At 41.3% G+C, this 27,643-nt stretch overlaps 1 protein-coding gene across 1 annotated transcript in view; it reads left to right on the top strand.

The window, feature by feature from the left end:
- Positions 1-1,130: 1,130 nt before the first annotated feature.
- The window catches only part of LOC102867078 (chromosome unknown open reading frame, human C3orf52), a 43,726-nt gene continuing 17,213 nt past the window's right edge, over positions 1,131-27,643 (top strand). The window contains exons 1-3 of the mRNA XM_006895357.1: positions 1,131-1,268; positions 9,242-9,371; positions 27,484-27,611. Coding sequence (XP_006895419.1) covers positions 1,131-1,268; positions 9,242-9,371; positions 27,484-27,611 — 396 coding nt within the window. The remainder of the gene's footprint in view (positions 1,269-9,241; positions 9,372-27,483; positions 27,612-27,643) is intronic.

Below are 27,643 nucleotides of genomic sequence, written 5' to 3' on the forward strand. Positions count from 1 at the left end.
AAGACCTGACATTTCTGAATACTTGCTTTCTCAGTCACTGTTCTGAGACATGTATGTATGTTAAAGTTTAACTCAAGGTGACAACCCTATTTAGGTGGCTACGTGGGCAAGGAATTGCAATATTAACCCAGAAGCAAGTGCTTAAAATTTACAGACTACTCTGCAGGAGAGATTATGAATCTCTGAAAACCCGCTGGAAAGTAATTTATGAATTGGTTCTGATAACAGAGTATGAAAGGTTTTGCATGTGCATTGTGTTGATTTTTTTTTTTTAATTAATATTGTGCCATCTTCCCAGAAGAGGAAATCCTGGCAGTGAGAGATGAAGCTCTACATTACACAGTTAGAAGCCCAATGATTGGGAATTAGTCCAAGGAGATTGTTTTCAGAGCCTGCTGCTACCTTCTCTGTGTCTGAGTCTGAGTCCCTAAGTGGGGCTAATAGTTAATCAGGTCTGGAAAAAAAAAAAAAGTTCTACTGTACCTCGAAAAAAAGATCCGGACACTTTCTTGAAAAGCAGCCTTTAAAAATGCTGTGGGACACAGTCCTGGTAGCCAAGAAGAGTAATGGACTCGGTTGTAACTGGGTTTGATAGGTTTTGACCTGGCATTTGCTTAGAGGAAGGAATAGGTTTGTGTGCATCTCCATATTGTGATCCAAATGCAGCGCAGTGTCTGGTACGTAGTAGATGGTTCACAGCTATTTGTTGATTAAACGAATGAACTTTTTGAGGCCCTGTGACTTAGGCAAGATCTGGCAACAGATTCTCCCCAAGAGGCGGAGTGCAAACTTTCTTCCCTGGGACTGCGCTGCTTGGCCACGTCTTTCAACCCAATTGAGTCTTAAACTAAACTTCTGGTTTGCATGCATCTGCACCAAAAGGGAAAGGCATCGGAGGCAGCGCCCTGAACAAACTAGAAAAACAGCTCTCCTCCGCTCCAGAGCCCAGGTTAGGCTCTACTTGGCTTGCAGTAGCAAAGGGAACTGTGGTGCCCGCCACCTGCTGGTGCCGCCCGCCCCGACTTTCCCGGCCGCGGCCACGCCTGGTGGGCGGGGAAACCAAAAGGCAATCTTTGGACTCACTCCAGTGTCCTGGGTCCTACCTTCCCGAGCGGCCTCTTTACCGGTCCATGGAAGGGGATCTGTCTGCATCTCCCGGAGAACAGCTGGAGCTCACGCCCCTCCAGGAGCAGCCAGACGAGCAGACGCCTCTCAATGGAGAGGTCCGGATCACCCCCTCCTCGGCGGAGGAGCGCAGCCGAGCCCAGGTGAGGTCGCCTTGGCGCCGCCTTGAAAGCGCCCGCAGCGTTATCCGAGTTCGCTCTGAGCCAGGCTCCCGGCCACACCTGGCTTCCGGAAAGAGTTTCGGGTTTTCAGCCTGCTCTGCAGGCGTGACAGCCACCGAGAGAGGGTGATCCACAGTTAAATACCCTGAATGGAGTGCTGGGAAGGAAAATGCTTTGACTTCCCACCTCGAGAACCCCCTTTAGGAATCTTAGCTATCTATGCAAGTGTGGCTGCTCTACTCAGAGGTAGCGATGACTTTTTAAAAGTTATGTAGTTTTTAGTTAATTTAGTGTCTCAAACAGGGGAGAACTAGGCGAGATAGATTTAATTTGAGAATTCGTGTCCCTTTTCTACAAGCTGTCAGATTTCTATATAAGTGCCTAGCAAATTTCACTTTTCCCAACCTGGCATCTTGGCTTGACAGCCTGACGTCTTGACATCTTGACGTCTTAAGCCTGACGTCTTGACAGCCTGATGTCTTGACTATCTGGCTTCCTGACCTCACAGAAATCGAAAGCAGAGAAACCAATAGCACTATAACTAGGGATGGTGGTGGAGAGAAGGCGATGAAGGGCTTGCCCAGCTCAATTGAAGAGAAATAATTTCATAATTCTTGTTCCAAAGAACTAGACTACGCCTCATATGTTTTTGTCTGATCTCAAACCCTAAGGGAGTAACTGATGATTTTTTTCTGATTCATCCCTATTAGTGACAGAACGTTATTTCCTTCTACTCACCTTCAGCTTAACTCCTAAAATTGGGCTGAAGTGGACTGTGTAACAACCGCCAAACCAAAATAAATAAACCAAAGTAAATAAACCGACTTCTAGTATGTCACTTCCCACTTAGCAACCCCATTCAACAAAAAACAAAACAACTCATTGCCTTTGAGTCAGAACTGACTCCGGCAGAGGGAACCCTCTGGTGGGTTTTCAGAAGCTGTATTTAGAAATTACTTGGAGATTTCCCGTATTTCTCCTGTGGAACAGCTGGTAGATTGAAACCAGATCACTCAAAAGATACTATGGTTGGCATTAAAATAAGTTCTATTGATATCACTCAAACCCCAAAGCTCTAGAGCCTTTAATGTGTTATATTGCTAACCAAAAGATTTCACAAAGTCTTAACTCATCAATACAGGTAATGTTTTGTTGAAGCTAGGTAGGGAGATCCGGTGGCCTACTAGTAAGAAGCTGCCCTGCAATCCAAAAGGCACATAGTTTGAATACACCGGCTGCTCTATGGGAGAAGGATGGACAGTCTCCTCCCATTCGATTAACTGCCTCTAAAAACCTGCAGGATGGGTTCCAATGATGGTTGCTGGAGTACATGACAGATTCAAACAAGATTCTGAGAATGTTGAACAAGGGATATCATTGCTGATATAAAATACCAGAAAGATATTTAATTGATTTTGCAAAGGCACTGGGCAGGAAGAAAAAAACATGTGGATAACATTTTGAAGATTGAGAATTTCAGAATTGTGTTCATGTGAAACCTATACAGATCATTAAACAGTTTTTTTATATAGAACTAGAGAATATAGCATGTTTAAAATAAAGTGTGTGCCAATGTTGTATCTTCTCACCATATGATGTCAATCTATATGCTGAGCAAATAATTCAAGAAGCTGGGCTGTATGAAGAAGAATGTGGCATCAAGATTACAAAAAGACTCATTAACAATTTCTTTTATACCGTTGACACAGCCTTCTTTGCTGAAAGTAAAAAGTACTTGAAACACTTACTGAAGGAAATCAGAAACTACAGTCTTCAGTATGGATTACACTTTAACATAAGAGAGACAGAAGTCCTCATAACTAGATGCATAAACACCATTATAAATGGAGAAAACATTGAAATTATTGATGGCTTCATTTTGCTTACATCCACAATTAACACACATGTAAGTAGAAGTCAAGGAATCAAATGGAGTTATTGTATTTGGCAAATCTGTTGCCAATGACCTCTTTAAAGTGCAAAAGAGCAAGTGTGTCCGTTTAAAGACTAAGGTGCACCTCACCCAACTCATTTCACGTGCATGCTTCGTATGCTGGACAATGAAAAAGGAAGACTGAAGAAGAATCTATGCCTTTGAAATATTATGCTAGTGAAAAATGTTGAATATACCATGCACTGCTAGACAAACTTGTCTTGGAAAGTAGAACAGCCAGAGGCTAAAGGGAAGATGGCAAGGCTTTGTCTACTGTATTTGAGACATGTTATCAGTAGGGAATCACCACTGATGAGAACATCATGCTTGGTAAAATAGAGGGCCAGCGAAAAAGAAAAAAGAGATGACACAGTGACTGCAACAATGGACTTCAAAGTAGCAAGGAGTGTGAGGATGGGGCAGCTTTTCATTCTGTTGTACACAGGATCTATATATGAGTAGAAACTGGCTTCATGACTCCTAATGACAAAGACCTAGGCAAGGTCTCTGTGTGCCTGAGGGAAAGTTATGTTTCCTCAGCTATCAAATGGCCTTTTGCTAAGGAGTTTAACTGCTAACCCAAAGGCACCTGGTTTGAATCCAACAGGTGAACCTCAGGAGAAAGACGGGCAATCCCCTCCCAAACAGTTTACAGCCTCTGAAGACCCACTGGGGGAGTCAACTACAATTAGGTCCTGACTCAGCTGCACACAACAACAACAACATCAATAATAAATGGTGTTACTGTAATGTGGCCACTTGAATTCTGAGGCCAGAAATGCCTTTGTGTAAATGGTCGAGACTAGAAAACACTGGATACATGTAGTTTTACACTTGTTTTTTAATTGTTAAGCCCTTACCGCATAGCATTTGCACTTTGATGATCGACTTCCTTGTTAGTCGGTATAAATAGCCTAGACTTCCTTGTGAGTTAGCTTCTTAGGTCATGAAACAAGAAAGCTGAGGTGAGTGCCTGGAATATGGTCAAGGTGGGGATTACAAGATTCCAGGAGAGTACTCTAGAAATGCTTAAGCAGGAAAAAGAAAACTTTAAAAAGAGAGAGTAAAAGCACCAGCCTTTACCAAATATATTGGTAATTATCTTTATTCTTTTCACCTTGAAAAATCAAGTAGTTGTAGGGTCACTGGAAGTGTTGGCTAAAACAAGCACAAAGCTCAGACACTTAAGAATTTTGTGTATGTTGTTATTAAACTCCTGTATTCATCACTTGTTCATACCATTGAGTCCATTTCATTTTATTCCGACTCTTCATTGGTTTCTGAAGCCATAGGGCACAACAGGAGACTGCTCATCTTTCTCTAACGGTGCCATTGGTGGATTCGAACCCCTAGAAGCACTGTGTTTGGGTTTTCAGCACAACTCCTTATGGACTACTTACTTCACCAGACAGACTACCAATTCTGTCCTGAGATTTCCTATTTCAAAGCGCAGCTTAAGTACACGTGTTTTTGTACTTATCTTGGCCCAAATACTTTTGATACATAAATCCATTTAATTATTTCCACAAACTTAAGAGGAAAGAATCAATGCTCTGATGGCACAGAAACTAAGACTCAGGGGTATTATTAGCTAAAATGTTCAAGTTCATATAGTCCATCTGGGATTTGAATACAGTTTTTTTAGGTCTCACAGAATATTATTCTTATGCTATTTTGGCTGATTTACAACCTAAACATAGAAATAGAATTTATATTTATTTATAATTACATAAATTACTGATGTGTTGGTGAAGAAAATGGAATATATCATGGTCTTCCAGAAAAACAAGTACAAGTAGAGATATATTTCTGTTTTCCTTAAGGAAGTTAAAGGCTCATTTTACTTCTTTTTCCCTCATGACTTATTAAGCCCTTGGCTTTGGGGGACATTTAGGACAGATCTGCAGTCTTTAATCAGGCTGAAATGTGGCACTCTGGCACTCTCCTTGAATACCAGAAACACACTTATCTTAAGAGCAATTCCTGGGGCTTTTACTGGCCTACTTTTGCCTGTGACGGACTGACCTTAAAGCCAGAGAATAGTGTTCTCAGGGCTCCAGGACAGGTCCACTGCTCTCAAACCTCTCAGTCCTATGACTATGGAGGGAGCCGTCTTAAACTAAGGAACACACATGAACAATAACTCTGAACTTTGTCCTATCCTGAGCCGACTTCACTGTCTCTGACACACCTGACCTCATTGCCACAGTCATTGACAATCCTTCTCATCCACGGTCTTCTGTGATGACCTTTCACTCTTCTACACATGATGTCCTTCTCCAAGGACTGGTCCCTCCTGGTGACATGTCCAGAACATGTGAGATGGAACTTAAAAATCCTTGCCCCCAAAGAGCTAACTGGTTTCACATTAAGTGAAGAGTTTAAGAACAGAAGTCTAAAAGCTGACCTCTCCTCTCCCTCTGTGTCGTTTCTCTTTACCCGGGAAGATAAGACTGGTATTTATTTATATTTGAACCTGAAGCGAAACAAAGTTATCAGTGCATGAGCTCTGTGGACAATTAATGCATTGCAGACATTTCAGTGGGCGAGGTAGTATGGGGCAGCCTGCAAAAGGTTGGGTTTGACCTGGTTCCTGAGGGATGATTAGTCTTCAGACCAGGAAACACAACCTTTAATTGATTTTCAGGCAATTGATCCCATTTTGGGGGCTCAAAACTATAATTTAGGGCCTTGCCCTAACTCCCTAACAATCTGACCCACTGAGTCCAAGAGGGGGCTTAGCATCTGTAGTTTCAAATCCTCTCCAGGTGATTCAGAAGCAGGCTGGCAGTCTCCCAGGGCTGTTAGTGGTGTCCCTAGGATCACTATCCCCATGTGTCAGACACAGAAACACAGTTACACCTTTCTCATGGTTCACATCTTGTTAGTTCCCATCCACTTGGCTAATTTTTGGTGAATTGTCAGATCTTTCTTCATAGGTTTTTCTTGGTCTGAAAGTGCTGTTGAAACTTGTTCAGCATCACAGCACACAGCTGTATTACAAATAGGTGGTAGCTTGTGATGCGCCAGCTGCATTCGAACTCAGGTCCCCCAGGTACACGGAAGGTGCAAGTTTGGCCTCTGAACAATGATTGCTTTCTGAAGCCAGATTTGAGAGTCTCTATTTTAACACCCTCTTGGAAAATGTCAATTAACAGCTTCCTTTTCCTATGGTAAACTAATTCTCGTCTAGTTGAAACCTTCTCATAGCTGACTGCATAGGAAGACATTGCCCATGGAGCCATTGGTGGATTCGTAGCACCAGAGAGGCTTGGCCTTTGTGTTAGCAGCACAGCTCTCTATGGACTATGTCACCAAGGAGGAATGATGAGTAATGATGAGAGGAAGTAAAAAAAGGCATTGATCCTGGAGCAAGTCTCATAAAGTGCGGGCTGCCCTCTGTAGGAGAGGGGAACGCCCTGAGTAATGACCAAGTAAGGATTACTCCCACCTATTGGTCTGTTGACTTCCTAATGTTTGCTCAGCAAGTGCTTCCTGTATATTATCTCTAGTCTTTACGACAGCCCTGTACGCCAGATCAATGGTTTCTATATCTTACAGTTGATTATATTGTGACCAGCCAGACTCAGTATTTTGCTGAGAGTCACAGGACTTCTAAGTGGTACATTTAGGATTGGCATCTGAGTGTGTCTGATGTGGAAACATAAACCAAACCATTCCCTACAGGCCCCATGGTGTTAGCTGTTATTGAATCAGCTCTAGCTCATGGTGACTCTGTATAAAACAGAACACAACATTATCTGGGCCTGAGCCACCTTCCTGGTATTCAGAGCGTTTGAGTCTGTTGTTGTGGTTGCTATGTTATTCAGGGTTCCCTTATTCTCATTGACTCTTTAGCAATTGTTCCTTCTTGATGGCATGTCTAAACTCAGGTCTCCATCTGGTCTCCTAGGGATTGTATAATACAGCAGTGAGAAGTTGGAGAAACATCATATCCCTTTCAGGGGCCAGTGGAAGCTGAGCGTGGGAGCCAGGCACACTGAGGACCAGAGCTCCATGGTGTAATGCTAGGGTCTGTGGATAAAGTATGTACATGAGCTCTGCAGTCATATAGCCTAACCTCCACCACCTGTCTAAAATGGGAAATGCCTGCCTTGAAGGGCTGTTAGGATTAAGTTAAAGGCACCTATGCTCAATAAACCAAAGCAATTGTAATTATTTTATTTGACATTACATGCTGCCTCACTACACCCATTGCAGTTTCTTTTCCAGTGTCTCATGTTATTTTCCCCCTAGACACTAAAGTTTTCCATTGGTTCATCTAATCCCTGTTAGTCTAGCGTGTAAGGAATTGGACTGCAGATGACACAGCTTTACTTACTGAAAGCGAGACTCTTGCTACAGAAGATCAAAGCCTATAGTCTTCAATACGGATTATGTATTAACATCAAAAAGAAAAAAATTCTGGAGGGATTGTACAACAATGAAAGAATTTTTCTTTTCCTTTTCAAAGAGAAGAGTAAATTGTGGGGGGGAGGGGGTGAGCAGGGAGCAAAGTGCAACAATGAATGAATGGAAATCCAAAGTCTTCATAAACTTTCATTAAAATTACTAATAAAAAAAGAAGACAAAAAATTCTCACCAGTGGCCAATGGGCAACATCATGATGAATCGAGAAAAGATTGAAGTTTTCAATTATTTCATCTTATTTGGATCCATAATCAACACCCTCATAAACAATAAGAAAATAAAAAGGCATATTGCATTGAGTAAATCTGCTATAAAGGACTTCTCCGAAGTACTGAGGAGTAATGATATCAATTTAGAGACTAAGGTATGCCTATTTCAGGCTGTGGTCTTTTTTAATCACTACCTTTGCATCTGGGACCTAACAATGAATAAAGAGGACAGAATAAGAATCGATGCCTTTGAGTTGTGATGTTGAAGAAGAGAACTGAATATATCCTGTGAGCTGCAAAATGAATGAAGAAGTATGTTTTGGAGAAACTGCAATCAGAGTGTTCCTTAAAGGAAAGGGTGGTGAAGCTTGGCCTCATACTTTGGGCAGGTTGTTAGAAGGCGCTATTCCCTGGAAAGGGACATCCTGCTTGGAAAGGTAGAGGTAGAGGGTCAGCCAAAGACATGAAGACCCTCAATTAGATGGAGTGACTGCATCTGGGCTCAAGTATGTCAGAAATGCACTTTCTCCAAAACATACTTTGTAAATTACTCCCTAACTTGAAAGGGACTGGAGAGCATTATGCTGAGTGAACTAACTCAGTCCTATAAGGACAAATACTCTTTAAGATCATTATTGTAGAAAGAGGGGAGGGTGCGAGCAGAGGGATGAGGATGGGTTTGTGTGTGGGGGGGGGTTAATCATAGGGTGGCACAATTTTCTGGGTGGAGGGAGGGTGGTTAAAGGAAATGGGAAAGATCCAGTGTCAAAAACAATGTATGTGGACTTTGTAAGTAAATCAGTATAAAAGAAAACTTTTATTAAAATTCTCTTCAATTCTCTATCACAGCACTGCAGACAATATTCTTGCTAATTTCCTTGTTATATTTCATTCTGCATTTTTTCAGTTGTAAACTTGACCCATTAGAGTATAAATCTCCTGCAGTAAAGTTCCTGCTGCTTTCATTTCTGTACAGTAACAGCAACTACTATCCAATTTAGTCAACTTCAACTCTTGGTGTCTCCATGAGTATCAGAATAGAATTATATTCCATAGAATTGGAGGCTTTGTTGTTTTTGATTTTTTAGAAAAAATTTGACTTGAATTAAAGTTGGTGGAGCAAATTATTTCTCATTCAACTGTTAATGCACACTATCTTTTATAACATTAATTACAACACTCACAGTGAAATCTCACATTTCCCAAAGGGTTTTCAGTGATTGATTTTTCACAAGCAGATTATCAAGGCTTTTTTCTGAGATGCCTCAGGTTAGACTTGAACTTCCATCCTTTAGGTTAGTAGTTGATGAGATGCCTAATAGATGCTAAAACATGTTTGTTGAAATCACCTAACTGCCTCACAAATGTCTCTGATTTTTCAGATTACCAAGCAAAATCCCTGGAGCTCCTGTAATAAGACTTTGGTGGGAAAGTGTAAACTATGGATGGTAATTGCATCCATTTTCATCGGTCTCATTATAGTCATCATCATAAGCTTATGCCTTATTGGAGGTAAGAGGATTTAACTATGAATAAGCTGACACCTTTTAAGAACTTTTCTGCTTCTGATTTAACACTGAAGTGGAGGGGCGCTTGCTGTTCTTTCATTATTAACAACAACAATTGGAAACTTGTTTGGAGTATGTTGTGTGTAAGGAGATAGGAATGATTCTTTTAAAAAAAATAATTTCTTGAAGATATTAGATACTAGTCTTATAACTTGTAACTTTCTCTGTTGGTTTTTAAGTGTATTGGGTCTTAAAGAAGTTTCTTAAAACTTTTAACATATGTCACTAATTTATACTTCTACATTTGCTTGCTTGAGTTTTTCCTTCAAAAAGTTTTAAAATGTAAGTAATTCTTGATCTGATATTGCTGGTATATAAAATGATAATGAAATAAAAATGTTGTTTGAGTTTTTTAAAATGATGGAAATGTAATAATAACACACCATATTTGACTTATATTGAAAAGAACAGTGTGTTGCACAGGTGAAGAAATTAATGCTTATGTGGTGCTAAAACAGCTCTGGTAACTTAGTGGTTAAGTGCATGGCCACAAATGAAAAGGTCAGTGGGTTCGAACTGACCTGCAACTCCGAGAAAGAAAGTGTGTCAGTCTGACTCTGTTAAGATTTACTGCTTTGAGAACCTGATGAGGACTATTATTCACTGATCCATGCAGTCACTGTGGATTGGAAATGACTGGGCAGTAGTGTGTTTTGTTTTGCTTATAGAAATTGGCAATGGTTTCAATGTACTTTGACCCATAATCAACACCCTTGATACCAGCAGTCAGGAAATCAAAAGACACATTGCATTGGGATAGTCTGCTCTAAAGGACTTCTACAAAGTGCTAAAGAGCAAAGATATTAAAGATGAAGATGCACCTGTTCCAAGCCATGATATTTTCAGTTGCCTCTTATGTACCTGAAAGTTGGAACATGAACAAGGATGACAGAAGAATGATTGGTGTCTTTAAGTCGTGGTCTTAGAGAAGAGTAAGGATATCCCTTTTCTATCATTCTGTCTTCGACTGACTACATCCATGGACAGATCCATTGGAGAAGCTCAATATCAGCTGTGAAAACTAGACCAGGTGCTAATTGTGGGCCAGGCCATCACCTACTCCTATACAAGTTCAAGCTGAAGCTAAAGAAAATTAAAACAAGTCCACAAGAACCAAAATTTAACAATAATTCCATCCCACATAAATTTAAAAACCACCTGAAGAACATATTTGAAGCCTTGAACACAAATGATCAAAAACCAGACAAGCTGTGGGAGGATATCAAGAATGCCATCCATGAAGAATGCAAAAGGTCATTACAAATACAAAAGATGAAGAAAAGATCATGATGGATGTTAGAAGAGACTCTGAATATTGCAGTACAGAACTGAGAAGCCAAGGCAAAGGGAAGAGATCAGGAAGTTAAGGAGCTATACAGAAGATTTCAAAGGGCTCCTCAAAGGGAAGCCAAAGCAAAGTATTATAATTAAATGTGCAAAGAGCTGTAGTCAGAAAATCAAAAGGGACAAATTCATTTGGCATTTCTTAAGCTGAAGGAACTAAAGAACACATTCAAGCCTTGAATGGTAATATTTAAAGATGTAATGGGCAGAATATTGAATGACTTAGGAAGCATCAACTGAAGATAGAGTACACAGAGTCACTGTACCAAAAAAGAGGTGACTAACACAGAAGAATTTAATGAAACAACATGTGATCACGAGGCAGTGGTGATGAAGGAGGAAATTCAAGCTGCTCTAAAAGAATTGGCAAAAATCAAGACCGCAGTAACTGATGGAATACCAGTTGATGTTTATCAACAAACAGATGCTGCCCTAGATGTGTAAACGACATTGTGCCAAGAAATCTCTAGGACTGGAAGAGATCCGCATTTATTCCCATTCCAAAAAAAGAGTGTGGAAATTATCAAATAATATCACTAATGTCACATATAAGCAAAATACACTGCTGAAGATTATCCAAAAATGACTGGAACAGTACATCAACAGAGAATAGAAGAAGCCATTAGCACTAATGCACATCTTGGCTAAGAGCCGAGAATACCAGAGGAATGTTTATCTGTATTTCATTGTATATGCAAATTTTGGCTAATCTTGAGGAGAATGAAAATATCAGATCACTTGATTGTGCTTATGCAAAACCTTGACCAGGAAGCAGTTGTTGGAACAGAACTGCATGGTTCAAAATCAGGAGAGGAGTGCATCAGGGAAGCGTTCTATCTCAACTGGCAGCACCATGATAAATGGGGATGAGATTAAGTTTGTTCACAATTTCAGCTTGCTCAGCTTCGCAATCAACTCTCTTGGCAACAGGAGTCAGGAGTCAAAAGAGGATTGTATTTAGAAAGTCTATTGTCAGGGACCTCTCCAGAGTGCTAAAGAGCAACACTATTAGGCTAGAGACTAAAGTATGCCTTATCCAGGACATAATGTTTTCTATGCATCAGAGAGCTGGATAATGACTAAAGATTACAGAAGAAGAATCAATGCCTTTGAGTTGTGGTTTTGGAAAAGAGTATTGAGCATACCATGGACTGCCAAAAGAATAGGTTTGTCTTGGAGAGGATGAAACCGAGTTGCAAAGCCTTAGAAGCAAGGATTATGAAGTTCCAGCTGGCATACTTTGGACATGTTTCCAAGAGTAACTAGTCTTTGGAGAAGGACATCATACTTAAAAGGGCGGAGGGACAGTGCAAGAGAGGAAGACCCTGGAGGAGATGGATCGATACAGTAACTGACATAATGGAGATAGGTGTGTCAGAGACAACTAGATTGCCTCAGGATAGAGCAGGATTCAGGGCTATTGTACATTGGGTTGCTGTGAGTCATAGGCAACTCAATGGCACCTAACAAAACCACAACAATGAATATCCGATGGACTGCCAAAATAACAAACACATAGGTCTTGGTAGACGTGCATCCATGGTGATCCTTAAAGGCAAAGACAGTGAAACTTCGTCTCATGTACCTTGGGCATATTGTTAGGAGGGATCAGACCTTCCAAAAAAGATATCATACTGGGAAAGCTGAATGGTCAGGGAAAGAAAGGAAGCCCCCCTACCAGATGGATTGACACAGTGATTGTAACAATGGGCTGAGTGATAACCGAGATGGTGAGGATGGCACAGGACACCTAACAACAACAAACCATCGTGCCAGGACAGCAGCTTGGTTCCAGCCTTGATACCCTGTCTTTACATCAACTCTCACGCCATTGAGTCACTTAGGGTTTTTTTGGTTTTTTTCTTTTCTTCCTCTTATTTTCTTTAAAAAAATAACAACAAACACCCACCAGTTTATTCTTTCATAATATTAAAAGTCAGCAATTTGGATGACACTCATACTGGAAATTCTTCTGACCTTTCCTGGGTACATGATTAGTTTAAAGCATCTAAATACCAGTGGCAGCCACAAGTCGTATTGCAGTCACCTTAACAGCTGTCTGACTTATTGTCAACAAAGGCTGATACTCTAGATTTATTTGGTTTAATATTTAGAATTCTTAAAAAGTAAGACCACTAAGCAATCTTGCATTCTCAAAAAGTCATCTGACCTTTTCAACTCATGACAATCTGTAGGTGAAGCTTCTCATCTCTACCTGGATAGTATTTTAAAGAAAGAAATGAAAGTTCACAGGGTGATAGTCAGGGAAGAGTTTTAATCATGTTTTTAGTTCAAAGTTCATCTTCAGTTTGATTGCTATGTTTTAAAATGTTATGTTTTAAAACGTTATGTTTTAACACGTGTTAATACTGTAAGGGAGCCTTGTCAGTTTTTTTTAATTAGAGAAATACTTTAGCTTATCAGACAGGGAGAGGCCATGTCCTTAGGATGAGTCATGGTAGGCAGCAGGGAATGTGACAGAGGGGAAAAAAAGGGGGGAGGAGCTCTCATAAATCAGCTGACTTATTGCCTTTGAGTCAGAACTAAGACATAGGTGACTCTCTTTGGGCTTTCAGTGCTGTAGATTACACAATAGGAAATCGCAAAACTTTCTGCCAAGGAGCCACTGATGGGCTGAAATGTTCAGAGAGGTGCCACCATTGGGTTAAGCACACAAATCTCTAAGGACTCTCATCAGAGCTCCCTTATATATACATGTGTGTGTGTGTATTTATAGAGAGAAAGAGTTATGTAACAGAGTTGGCTGATCCTTCAGCATGTTTTCAGAGACAGTAAATCACATGCAAGGATTGCCCAGCTTTCTCCCCAAGAGCAGCTGGTGGATTCAATCTGCATACCTTTGCACTGGCAGCAAAATTCCTACCACTAAGCCACCAGAAGTCCAGGCTGGGTTGAGAAGGGGTCGTGGTACTAGAGATATTGTAGCTGATGTTAGATGGATCTTGGCTGAAAGCAGGGAATACCAGAGGATTGTCTGTGTTTCATTGACTATGCAAAGACAGGATCATAACAAACTGGCTGACTCTGAGAAGAATGGGAATCCCAGAACATTTAATTGTGCTAATGCAAAAGCTATACTTGGACCAAGAGGCAGTAGTCAGAACAGAGCAGGGCAACACTGCATGGTTCAAAATTGGGAAGGGTGTACGCCAGGGATGTGTCCTGTCTCCATACCTTTTCAACCTGTATGCAGAGCAGATTATCCGAGAGGCTGGGCTCTATGAGGAGAAGTGTGGCGTCAGGATTGGTGGAAGATCTATTAACAACCTGTTATGCAGATGACACAACCCTGCTTGCTGAAACTGAGGAGGATCTCATGCACTTGCTGCAGAGGGTCAAGGACTGCAGCCTTTTGTATGGACTGAGGCTCAATGTCAAGAAGACAAAGATTCTCACCACTGGGCCAATTGGTAGCATCAGGATGGACAGTGAAGAGATTGAGATTGTTCACAGCTTCAGTTTGCTCGGCTCCACGGTCAACACTCTTGGCACCAGCAGCCAGGAAATAAAAAAGTGTATTGCGATGGGAAAGTCTGCGCTTAGAGACCTCTCTAAAGTACTCAAGAGCAACGGTGTCTCTCTGGATACCAAGGTGCGTCTGATACAGGCCATGGTCTTTGCAATCACTTGTTATGCATCAGAGAGTTGGAGAATGACCAAGGAGGATAGAAGGAGAATTGATGCCTTTGAGCTATGGTGCTGGAGAAGAGTATTGACTGTATCCTGGACTGCCAGGAAAACAAACAGATTCATCCTGGAGAGGGTTAAACCAAGCTACTCCTTGGAGGCAAGGATTCTGGGGCTTTGTCTGACATACTTTGGACATGTTGCAAGGAGGGAGAGGGACATCATGCTTGGTAGGGTGGAGGGAAAGTACAGAAGGGGAAGACCCTCTATGAGGTGGATTAATTCAGTGACTGGGGTAATCAGGATGAGAGTGTCAGAGACAGTGTGATTGGCATAGGACAGAGTAGAGTTTAGGGCTGTAGTACATAGGGTTGCTATGAGTCGCAAACGACTCGATGGCACATAGCAACAACAACAACAAGCCACCAGAGCTTGTAGAGGACAGCAAGTCTCCAGTCCAAAGATGAGACATCAGACTAGAGGCTTCTTCTGACTCATGTAGCTGCGATGGCAGACAAACACAAGATTGGTTGACTCAAGTCTGCAGAACCAGAGATTAGAAATTGATGAGTTTGATTCAGGATCCAGATTGGGCAAAACCCAAAAGAATTTCCCAGACACCCTTATATATATGATGTAGGCCATACCTTCAAAGAATTTCAACTGTTTGAGTGCTTGTGGCAGATTCTATTATATCAGGTCTCATCAAGCACAGTGTTTACTGTAATTGTTAAAGCACAGAATCATAGACTGTCAAACTGACACAAAACCTTAATCATAAAAGAGGAGGCAAATGGAGCGCTCAGGGCTGAGTATCTGATGGAGAGGAACATTCTATCATTTGCATTGTTTAGAATTGCTGGCATGTGGCTCTAATAAAAAGCAGACCAGCCTCTAGCTGGTTTTGCTAATTCCCCATTGTTGTTGTTTGATGCCGTCGAGTCATAGCGACCCTCTGAACGAACGGCCTGAGCACTGTTCGTACATAGAGTTTCTAGAGGCAAGCCATTTCGGAAGTGCATGCCGCTCCTGCTTCCAGGCTTGATTTAGTTGGGAAGCTCCAGCCAACACTGTCCACCATGGGTACCTGTTACCACAATTGGCACATCACTGTCACAGTTTTCAGCATCACAGCAACCACGAGTTACCTCTGTACAGCAACACACAGACCTGTGCTATACCACCTAGAAGAATGTTTGACAGGAAGACAATTTGAACCTGGCCTTCATCAATGGTAGGCTTCTTCCCATGCTCCTTCTCTGTCCTTGTGACACCACTGAAAGTTTAACAGCTTCAGGATGGGTCGAGTAGAGGCAGCAAATGAGAAATGAAAGGGCTCCACCCAGCTCACAGTTGACATCAAAGCCTTTTAAAATGATTACTTTTTTCTCTGGAGCCCAAGTAATAGTGTTGAGTGTGGAGATCTATTTTCATCCCAGTTCCCATAAGGAATTAGTGGAATTTTGTCCTTTTCTGTAAAGAATGAGACATTTTTTTTCATGGAAAGGGAGGAAAGAACTCCAAACCACCTTTTTCTTTCTTTCCGGATATTTGGAGTACTGGATAAGTGATCTACAGGATTCTGCAGGTGGGCTGATTCACCTCAGCCGGTAGATGGAGACATGAGTAACTAACATGATCTGAATGAAATCCTTCTGTATGCTGCAGGCTAACTGTGACAAGCAAGTGCACGCTTAGAAATGACTTATAGGTGATGTCTTACAGTGTTCTGGGGATTCCTATCTGATATGGCTCAGCACTTCAGAGTCTTGCATTATTCCTTTTACGGTGTGAATGTTTGGTACTTCTGTGAGCAGATGTTAGTCATAGGCTGAGCTGAGGCTCTGTGTAGAATGAGATTGTTTGCCCTTGAATTCAGACTAAGAAGCACATCTTAGAATATCACATGGTCCTAGCAGACAGACAGGTTCTGGAGGTCTGTGCTGCTTAGTGTAGGGTGACTCATGGGAAAATCCACGAGTATCAGGGTCCTTCTGTATTCCCAGTACCTTGACATTTCTTTGCCTGTTAACTTTTTTAAAAACTATCAAACAAACTGCATTAAGAAACTATTAGCAAACAAAGTCATCAGGTGCAGGAATATAATAGCAATTCTGTAGTCCGAACCCAAGAACTCAATGCCATCAATTTGATTTCAACTCCTGGAAGCTCATTTATTACAGAGGAGAATTTCTCCTTAGAGTTTTCTTGTCTGTAAGATAGGTGCACGTGCATTTAAATAATGTTTTATTGTGTTTTTTTGTGAAGGTGTGCACAGCAGTGTAGGTTTCCATTACAATATTTCTAAACAAGTTGTTCAGTGCCATTGGTTATATTCTCACAATGTGGGAACATTCTCATTATTTCCATTCTGATGGTTTTAGTATTGTTAATCTATTTTTCCCTGCCTCTTTATGTTCCCATCTTTGTGATATAGTTTTTATTGATGATTTGGTCTCATATAGGTGATCTTTTTTTAAAAAAAGGATCACAGGATTTTTGGTTAATATTAATTCTTTTTTGAGCCATTTGTTATTTAGCTGCAAGGTGACCTCAGGGGTTAATTTTGGTTCAACTATGAGAACTATCTCAGAGCTGTAGACTCAAGGAGTCCTCTAGTTGGCTGTAATGCTTTTAGGAAAGAAAATCACCAGGTCTCTCTTCTGTGTTATGACTGGGTAGGTGTGTGAACTGCTGTCATTTAGCTTAGCTGTCTAGTGCAAATCATTTGTACCACTCGGTGATCTATTGCCCCTGTAATTAAACATTTCCTTGCATTTCCCCATTTTATTTTCCTGTTTCTCTCTCTCTTGATTATCAGATGTCTCCAACTCAGCAGGACTGACTTCTTCACCACAGAATCTGCTCCAGCTTCTGTGGTGCTTCCATTGTTCCCATCTTTCTCCAAGCATCCCCAAACTTCTCCCAGAACAAGCTTCTTCAAATGTGCTTGCTTCATTTCCTTTTTGGAATGATCTTTTGTCATAATTACTCACACTTTTCTATATTTATATATTTTTATCTCTTCTTTCATTAGAAAATTACTTGAAAGCGAGGTCTGTGTTTGAATCTGTCCTTTGTTCATTTTTAAACCTTTTATATGCTTGGGATCCAGATTGTTTTTCACACAAAAAACCCAGTCACTTGGAAGCTCCGGTGGCCTAGTGGCAAGAAGCTGTGCTGCAATCCCAAGGACACAGTTTGAGTCCACCAGATGCTCCACTGGAGAAGGAGAGGCAATCTCCTCCTGTGCCAATCGGATCCAATTCGATGGTACACAACAGGAAAAGAAAAAAAAAGAAAAAGAAAAAAACCCAATTGTCATCAGTTGATTCTGACTTATAACAAGTGCAGTGTGGCATAGTGGAACTCTGCTCAATAGTTTTTAATGGCAGATTTTTCAGAAGCAGATCTTTCAGCCTTTTTTCAAGGTATGTGAGGGTGGTGTATTTCAACTGTTAACCTTTTAGTTATCAGTCAGGCTCGTTAACTCATTTATTGAGTTTGCCTGATCATGAAATCTTCCAATCTTCCACTCCCTTGTCCTGTTTGCACCTTTCAGCTCACTGCATTGGGCTTTTGTGCATTTGTGGAGCTCCTGTACCTTCAGTCTTTTGTGATTTCTTCCTTCTTCTTAGTGTAGGTGTCTGAGCCTTGTCCTCAACTATCTATCTTTCTTTTCTCATTCTTCCTTTCCTTCCAGAGTGGCCTCCATCTCCTACAGGAAGTGACTCTTAGATCTACATCTACAGCCTTTCCCTGAGTTTTAGACATGTTAGAGATCCCCACCTACAAATGTTGTTGTTAGGTGGTGTTGCATCAACTTCAACTCTATGATGCCCTGTTCTACGCCATCCTCACCATCTCTGCAATGCCTGAGTCATTGTTACAGCCACAGTGTTGATCCATCTGGTTGAGGGTCTTCCTCTCATTCTCTAAGCTACCACCTCTCCCAGCATCATGTCTTTTTCCAAGGACTGGTCCCACCTGTCAACATGCCCAAAGTATGTGTGATGAAATTTCACTATCCTTGCCTCTAAGGGGCATCCTGGCTGCACTTCCTGTCAGTAGATCTAGATCTACATACTCTCTTTGAATTTCAGATGTATTCTTTGCTGGATATTTCTATCTAGAAATAAATACCATTACCTCAAGCCACCATCCATACGCAGCTGCTATTCACTTATATCCCTTTCCACAGTTAACTCAAACTTTATTGTTTCAAGTGAACTTGGAACCAAGCTTTACTGCAGCTCTGCCACTGTCAGGTGTGTAATTTTGGGCCAACTCTTCTATATTTTGGGTCTCAGTTGCCACATTTGCAAAATTGAGATAAATATGTGAATGTGAAGCCACTTAACTTGTTGACCTAGATTTTCTCTGCACTTCCATGTCTTCATTCTAAAATAATATTTAATTCATAGGGTTGACTTAAAAACCCAGTGAAGGGAAATCCGATGGAGGGTCACCATGAACCTAGAGTCAACTCAATGGCAATGGGTTTTGTAATCCTATTGTTAATGGCCTGCCTGCCTCCAGCAATCCCCCAGTCCACTTGATCCCATACATCATCTCAGTGACAGCCTCCCATAAGCCTCCACCTTGTTCCTGGGAGACGTTTAACCATTTAACCACTCTCCATCATCTTCTGACATGCTTGGAAAGGCAGAGGTTTGGCAAAGGAGTGGAAGCCCCTCCTCCTGATGGATTGACACAGTAACTGCCACAGTGGGCTCTAGTGTGTCAGGAAGTGTGAGGATGGCACAGGATAAAACAGTGTTCTTAATGGTCTTTAATTTATAGGGTCACTATGCGTTGAACTCGACTTGACAGCCTCTAATGAGAACATCATCTTCTGAATAACATATGACATTTTAGACCTCCCTCTCTGATTTAAATTTTTATAGTTCACCCAAAGAGCTGTTTTCATTTTCCTCCATTGTCTCTTACACGCTTTTGTGAGTTATTTTAAAGCATGTGTTCTCTATATGGAAAGTACTGCTCAGATGAATTCTTATTAGTGAAATAAAATCCCTCCTGACTGGCCAAGGCTAGTATCACTGTTGTTATTATTTTAACAAACTTGTCGTTGTGTCTTTGCAGTGATTCATTATGTGGATAGTACATATAAGGTAGGGTGACGCATGGGAAACAGCAAACAGCATTAGGAGGCTATAAACTACTGAGGTCCTTGATGTAGGAAAATAATAGCAGCTCTGTGATTCTGAACCAAAGAACCCAATGCCTTTGAGTGGCTTCTGACAGCTGGTAATTCTTGTGTTACAGTAGAATTCTGTACAGGTCTCAACAGGCAGCCCCTGGATTATGAACAAGTTCTCTTCTGTCTCTAAGCCAATTTTTTTTATGTTAGTTGCAACAGTTGCTGTTATTGTTGTTGAACTGACTCATAGTTGAGTCTTCAGAGGGTTTTTGGAAGCTGTAAACCACATGGGAGGGGATTGTCTGTCTGTCTTCTACAGAGAAGGTGATGGAGTTGACCAGCCTGATTTGGGGGTTGCAGCCCAGTAGTTAGGTACAGTTAAGATCTAACATGAGTTAGTAAAATGTTTGTCTTAGTTCATAGTGTACCTTTCTATGCATACAAAAATGAAGACAATGTTTGCAGATACACTAAAGCATTTTTAATACAACTTCATTTGCCATTTGAATCAGAAATGACCCAGAGCTGACCCTCCAGCAAGTTTTCAGAGGCCGTAAATTTCATGGGAAGAGATTGTCCATCCTTCACTCACAGAGCATCTACTGGGTTTGAGCTGTGTGCCTTTGAGATTGCAACACAACCTCTTTTTCTTATGTGCAACAAAATACAAACACAAATACAAAAGTATTACTACAGTACTACTAGATCAAAGCAGCTTTAAGAAAAAAGATGGGCTCTCTCACGTGTGATTTATTTACTGCCCCGGAAAACCTGCTGGAGGGTCAACTATGAGTCAGTTCTCAACAGTATATAAGCTTTAAGGTGCTTCTTTAATATAATAATATGTCGCTATGAGTCACCTGCAACTCGATGGCACTTAACAACAATAATATCAACATAGAGAGATCAGCTGGCCCAGTGGACAGAAGGCAATGCTACCAAGCCAAAGGTGGGTGACTTAAACCACGGCCCTCGGGCCTGTCTTTCATTGTTTTTGTTCAGACATCCCTCTAGGTCGTATAGGCCTGGTGTACAAGTTGCCGTACAGCGGTCACTTGTGGTTGCTGTGAGGCTGAACACTGTGACACGGATGTGTCAAATGTGTTAATGATTGGCTACCCAATGAGGACAGAGAGTAGGGTGGAGCTCCCCGATGAAAACACGTTTGGAAGGAGGAGTGGCATCCACTTCCATAATAGCTTGCCTCCGGAAACCCTATGAACCTAGAGAGAGTATGAAAGGCACCCAAGCGTCGAGGACTCTCCTTCATAGGGTCGCTATGAGTCGCCTGCGACTCGACGACACTTAACAACAACGATGATGATGTTTTACTGTACATCAAAAAGTAGTATCTATTTGTTATTATGAACTACTGTAGCTTATATTTTTAATAAAATAGGATTTCGGGGGTTTGGTTTGTATCTATGTAATGTTTGTAATCCAAGGAATATTGTATGTGTGTTTATGTAAAAACTCACTGCCATCAAGTTTATTCCAACTTACAGAATCCTTCATCAGGTTTTTAAGGCTGTAAATCTTTAAAGGAAGAAATTGCCTATCCTTCTCCATTGAAGAACCTCATTGATTTAAGCTGTCCTGTCAGCAGCCTAACACATGTCCCACACCACTGAGGCTCTTTTAACAGAGGATTGACATGAGGAACTAACAGGGATCATTCTTCAGACAGTGGTGCATGGTTCAAAAAATTTTTTTTAAATTAATTTTAATGATCATTTACAGAGACTTTGGATTTCCATTCATTCATGATTGTATTTTCCCCCCTGCCCACACCTCCCCCCCCAATTCGCTCTTCTCTTTGAAAAGTAAAGGAAAAATTCCTTCATTGTTATACAATCCCCCCTAACCCCCAAGTCCACTCCACTATGAAGCCTTCATTCTGGACTCCTGTCATGATAATAATACCTAATTATATATCCCTTTTAAACAGTTCCCTCCCTCATCTGTTTCAAAGCAGTATACATAATTTTCCCATATTTTTCAGTCTACCCTCAGCCCCGATGTTAGTTTTTTATTACCACAGTGTCACTATGCAGTTTTTGTCCTTTTTTGACTGAGATATTTCACTTAGCATAATGTCCTCCAGGGTCATCCATTTTGAATAATATTTCCTAAGTTCTTTGTTTTTCACTGCAGCATAATATTCTGTTCTGCGAATATACCAGAGCTTCTCTATCCATTTGTTTTTTTGATGAGCACTTAGGTTGTTTCCAACTCTTTGCTATTGTGAACAAAGCCGCAGTGAACATGGGTGTACATATATCTGCTTGGGTGGCAGTTATAGTTTCTTTAGGGTATATTTTTAGGGTATATTCCAAGCAGTGAAATTTCTGGGTCAAATGGTATGTCTATTTGCAACTTTATGAGAAATTGCCACACAGCCTTCCATAGTGGTTGCACCATTCTACACTCCCACAAACAAGGAACAAGGGTTCTAGTTTTTCCACAACCTTGCCAGCACTTGATACTTGCTATTCTGTTAATTTTTGCTATTCTGACTGGGGTGAGATGATATTGTTTTGATGAGTTGTTTTGATTTGCATCTCTCTTAGAGCTAGGGATTTTGAACATTTCTTCATGTGCTTTTTTGCCATCTGAATGTCTTCTTTGGTGAAGTATCTGTTCATATCCTGTGCCTGTTTTTCAATTGGGTTATTTACCTTTATCTTGTTATCTTGTTATGGTGCTCAAGAATTTTATAATTTCTAGTTATAAGTCCCTTATCTGACATGTCATTACCAAATATTTTTCCCAGTCTGTGACTTCCCTTTTTACTCTGTTGGAGAAGTTTTTGGATGTGCATAGAGATTTGATTCTTAGAGGGTTCCAAGGACTATTTATACAGGTTAAGTACTGTCAATCAAATTAAAGTATGTATATATTAAATATCAGCCTCTTTTCAAACATGACATCTCTTCTTGGAGCCCTGGAATTTAACCGTTGTTAGAATCTTCTGGATTCTTAAGTTCTTTTCAAGAACGGATGTCTGTTCTAATAGATTGAGGATGGTCTGTGGGGTCAAAGATGGCCATTGCAGCATTAACAAACAATGGAAAGTAGATTTAAGAAGGTGGTTGGGCCATTATGAATATCACACAGCTGTTAAGATAATCTTGGCAGGACATTTCAAGGATGTGGGGAATGGCTTTTAATACATCAAACAACAAAAGGGTCAAGAGAAATATAGTAATAACAATAACAGTCAAAAGGGCCGAAATCGCTCAGCATTTCTTAAGCTCAAGGAACTGAAGAACAAATTCAAACCTCGAGTTGCTATAATCAAGGATGCTTTAGGCAGAATATTAAATGATCCAGGAAATATTAAAAGAAGATGGAAAGAATATACTGAGTCACTGTATCAAAAGGAATTGGCAGACACAGAAGAATTTCATGAAACAACATGGCAAGAGCCTATGGTGATGAAAGAAGTTCAGGCTGCTTTGAAGGAAATGGCAAAAAATAAGGCCCCAGGAATAGACGGCATACCAATTGACATATTTCAGTTAACAGATGCTGCCCTGAAAGTTGTGCCAAGAAATCTGGAGAACAACCACTTGGCCAACTGACTGGAAGAGATCTATATTTGTTCGCATCCCAAAGAAAGGTGACCCAACAGAGTGTGAAAGCTATAGAACAATCTCATTGATTTCACATGCAAGCAAGATTCTACTGAAGATTATCCAAAAATGACTGGAACAACACATCAGCAGAGAACTGCCAGAAGTCCAGGGGGTTTAGAAGGGGTCGTGGTACTAGGGATATTGTAGCTAATGTTAGATGGATCTGAGCTGAAAGCAGGGAATACCAGAGGAATGTATATCTGTGTTTCATTGACTGTGCAAAGGTGTTTAACTGTGTAGATCATGACAAACTGTGGCTCACTCTGAGAAGAATGGGAATCCCAGAACACTTGATCGTGCTAATGTGAAACCTATACCTGGGACCAGGAAGCAGTCGTCAGAACAGAGCAAGGGAACACTGCATGGTTCAAAATTGGGAAGGGCATACGCCAGGGATGTGTCTTATCTCTATGCCTTTTCAACCTGTATGCAGAACAGATTATCTGAGAGGCTGGACTCTATGAGGAGAGGTATGGGGTCAAGATTGCTGGAAGATCTATGAACAATCTGCGTTATGCAGATGATAAAACCCTGCTTGCTGAAACTCAGGAGGACCTGAAACGCTTGCTGCAGTGGGTCAAGAACTGCAGCCTTCAATATAGATTGAGGCTCAATGTCAAGAAGACACTACTTGGTCAATTGGCAGCCTCAGGATGGATGGAGATTGAGATTGTTCACAGCTTTAGTTTGCTTGGCTCCACAGTCAACACTCTCGGCACCAGCAGCCAGGAAATTAAAAGACGTATTGTGATGGGAAAGTCTGCTGTTAGGGACCTCTCCAAAGTACTGAAGAGCAATGGTGTCTCTCTGGAGACTAAGGTGCATCTGATACAGGCCATGGTCTTCACAATCACTTGTTATGCATCAGAGAGTTGGACAATGACCAAGGAGGATAGAAGGAGAATTGATGCCTTTGAGCTGTGGTGCTGGAGAAGAGTAGTGAGAGTACCATGGACTGCTAGGAAAACAAACAGATTCATCCTGGAAAGGGTTAAACCAGACGGCTCCTTAGAGTCAATGATTCTGAGGCTCCGTCTAACTTACTTTGGACATGTAGTGAGGAGAGACCGGTCCTTGGAGAGGGACATCATGCTTGGGAGGGTGGCGGGACGGCGCAGGAGGGGAAGACCCTCTATGAGGTGGATTGATTCAGTGATTGGGGTAATCAGGATGGATGTGTCACAGAGACAGTGTGATTGGCACAGGACAGAGCAGAGTTTAGGGCTGTTGTACATAGGGCCGCTGTGAGTCACAAGTGACTCGATGGCACATTACAACAACAACTACAACAATAACAACCAAAAACAGGGTGCAAATTACCTAATTACTAATACCTCAGTAAGATAATAGAAAATGTGTACGGGGTCTCTATTAAAGACTACTGAGTTTGTTAGGGTCCCCCCCCCTGTACTACAGTTTAGTTTACAAACTTTCTGTGCATAGAGAAGGCATTTATCAGATAAAATGTTGCAATGACACAGCAAATGAAGATGCAGGATGATTCTCGAGGCCAAAAGTTCCCGAGACCACTCTCAGTTTGACGTTTTCCTGGGAGGACTCAGAGAACTGAGCATGGTGTCGTATTCACAGCTATGATTTATTAGAAAAGAGAGACACATAATCAAATCAGCAAAGGCAAAATGGCACATGAGCAGAGCCCAAAGAAAATGTACACAAATCTGATGACTCCTTTCCTGGTGAAGTCACTGATATGCATGTCATTCCTCTGGCAATAAACTGGGACCACATATGTGAACACGCACCTGGGAAGCTCATTAGAGCCTCAGTGCCCGGGGGCTTTGCTGGGGCTGCTCACAGGAGTATGTTCAGTGTAACAGATGCCAGCACAGCCAACTCCCAGGGAGAGAGCAGGTGGCAGAGCAAACTGCTTGGTTTATACAAACAGCTAAGGGAGGGTGAGTCATTCTACCAGAGAATGGTGGGAACCCTCTGGAAATCCCAATTCCAAGACATTAGGCGATACTTGCAAACAGTATCACTTCTTCTATACTAGCTGTTTTCTGCATATCCCCTCATAAATCAAAGTCATAAACCGACCCTTACAAAAGAAAAAAAAAAGACGAAGGTACACACAGTAGTTCGTAATAACAAATGGGTGTTACTTTCTGAAGTACATCAAAGGCTTCATGTATCCAGATTTCCTCATGGAATTAGTCCCAGGTTTCTTACATCTTCTCTCCTCCCATCATAAACTCTGACTTTATTCTTATATGATGTTTCTAAAGTTCAATAAAAGAGGGTGATTGCTGTTCTGTTTGGAGCGTGGGATTGGAGAGAAAGGTCTGTGGCCACATGAGCATCTGACTCTTCCGCCTACACCTTTCTCAGGGCCAGCTGGTGCCCAGGTGGCCCAGGCAGCGAGCCTGGTGCACAGCCAGGGCAGCATTCTTTTTACCTCTAGTGCCAGCTTCTAGCTCCGGGCTCCAGACTTTGTGTGTTTTTCCCCTTAATTCTACCTGCTTAAAAATCAATTAGCCAACAATGATTAGAACACAAGTGACAACACAGAAGTCATTGTCTCAAGAAGGTAAGTCCTGCCTTCTTGGGGTTCTGCATATCTTTGTCTCTTTACTTTCCCTTCTGCAAACAGAGTGTGTCGACATTCTGCTCCTGTGGGACACACTCCAGGGAGTGACTTCATACCTACGTGCCTCCCTCGGGAGATTTCAAACTCACACAGCAGTCTCACCTCAGTTCTCTTCAACCCTGCCACTTCTCCGACATAGCTCTTTGATATATGCACCAGAAGGTGATGCAATTCCTTGCTGCCACACTCAGCCTCCATACTATGTCCTGGCACATACCATTCACGCCTATGTATGTCTCTATCGGCAAGTTCATTTTAACAAGGAAGTTCATGTCCTTCCCACTGCCTGTTCCACATTCAATCCTGTTGTTGTTGTTGTTAGATGCTGTTGGGTTGAATAGGACTCATAGTAACTTAGCCTGTATTTATTGGAATCTGGAACATAGAACATAAACCAAACAATTTTTGTCATAGCAAGCCCTTGTGACTTTTCAATCTTCCTGGGAGGAGAAGACTTTTTTTTTTGTTTGCTTGCTTTTTAAGTAGATTTTCATTTTGTACTAGTTAGCTTTGTTTATACTTCTTTATGGTGTCCAGGATATATTTATGAAAAGCTAGTCTTTCTTTTTTGATAAGAATAGCAATCCCCAGAATAGGAAGCTCTGGTAGTGTTGTACATGTTGTTGTTGTTGTTGTTTACCTTCGAGTTTTAACTGACCCACAGCTGGCCCTCCGGCAGGTTTTCAGAGACAGTCAATCGCATGAGAGGAGATTACCCATCCTTCTCCCATGGAGCAGCTGGTGACCTTGAAACAAGTGTCTTTGGGATTGCAGTGCAGCTTCTTGCCACTAGGCCACCAGAGCTCTCTATTGTGCATAGCGTGTTAAATGCTTAACTGAAAAGTGGTGGTTGTTGTTAGGTGCTGCTGAGTCAAATAGAACTCATAGCAACACTATAAACAACAGGTCGGAAGCTTTCCCTGTCTTGAGCCACCCTCACTGGATCAGTCCATCTTGTTGAAGGTCTTCTTTTTCTCTGACTCCCCCCCTTTCCCAGCGTGATATCTTTTTCCAAAGACTGGCCCCATGCCCAAAGTAAGTATATGAGACAAAGTTTCACCAACCTTGTCTCGATGGAGGACTTTGGTTTTACTTCTTCCAAAACAGAGTTGTTTGTCCTTTTGCCAGTTCTTTTCCCTGAGTAATTCAAAGACTCTGATTCTTCTTACGTCATCTTTAATTTTTGTCCAACATTCACATTCATAGGAAGCAACTGAAAATGCCATGGCTTGGCTCAGACACACTATAGTCTTTAAACCGGCTCCTAAGTGCTTTGGAGAGATCCTTGACAGTAGATTTTTCCCAATGCAACACTTTTTGATTTCTTGCCTACTGCTACCAGGAGCATTAAATATTGAAAGTAAAAGGAGCATTAAATGTGGAAAGTAAAAGCAAAAGGAAATTAGTGACAAATTCAATCTATTTGCCTAACATGATTCTGTCTACTGGTCCAGTCATGAGACAGTTCAAATTCACCAATGGCTCCTCAGGAGAAAGCTAGGCAGTCTCTGATTTATAGATTTATAGCCTTGTAAGCTCGAAGGGTGGTCCAATTGGAAACAATTCCATGGCAGTGGGCTTTAGTCAACAGAATAAAAGATTTATTATTTCACATGCATATTTACCTATATTTTTATTTGTGTCCCATGTGTTTTAGCAACCTATATTGATGAAGATGAATATGAGATACCTGAATTATCATCAAACAAAACATTCATGATCATGCTAAAGATTCCAGAGGAGTGTGTTACTGAGGAGAAGCTGCCGCATCTGCTCACTGAAAGGGTAATTACACCTCATACATTGTTTACTGAGCA

The sequence above is a fragment of the Elephantulus edwardii genome, unplaced genomic scaffold (assembly GCF_000299155.1).
Source record: "Elephantulus edwardii isolate Elephantulus edwardi_28Jun2011 unplaced genomic scaffold, EleEdw1.0 scaffold00165, whole genome shotgun sequence".
Classification (NCBI taxonomy): Eukaryota; Metazoa; Chordata; class Mammalia; order Macroscelidea; family Macroscelididae; genus Elephantulus; species Elephantulus edwardii.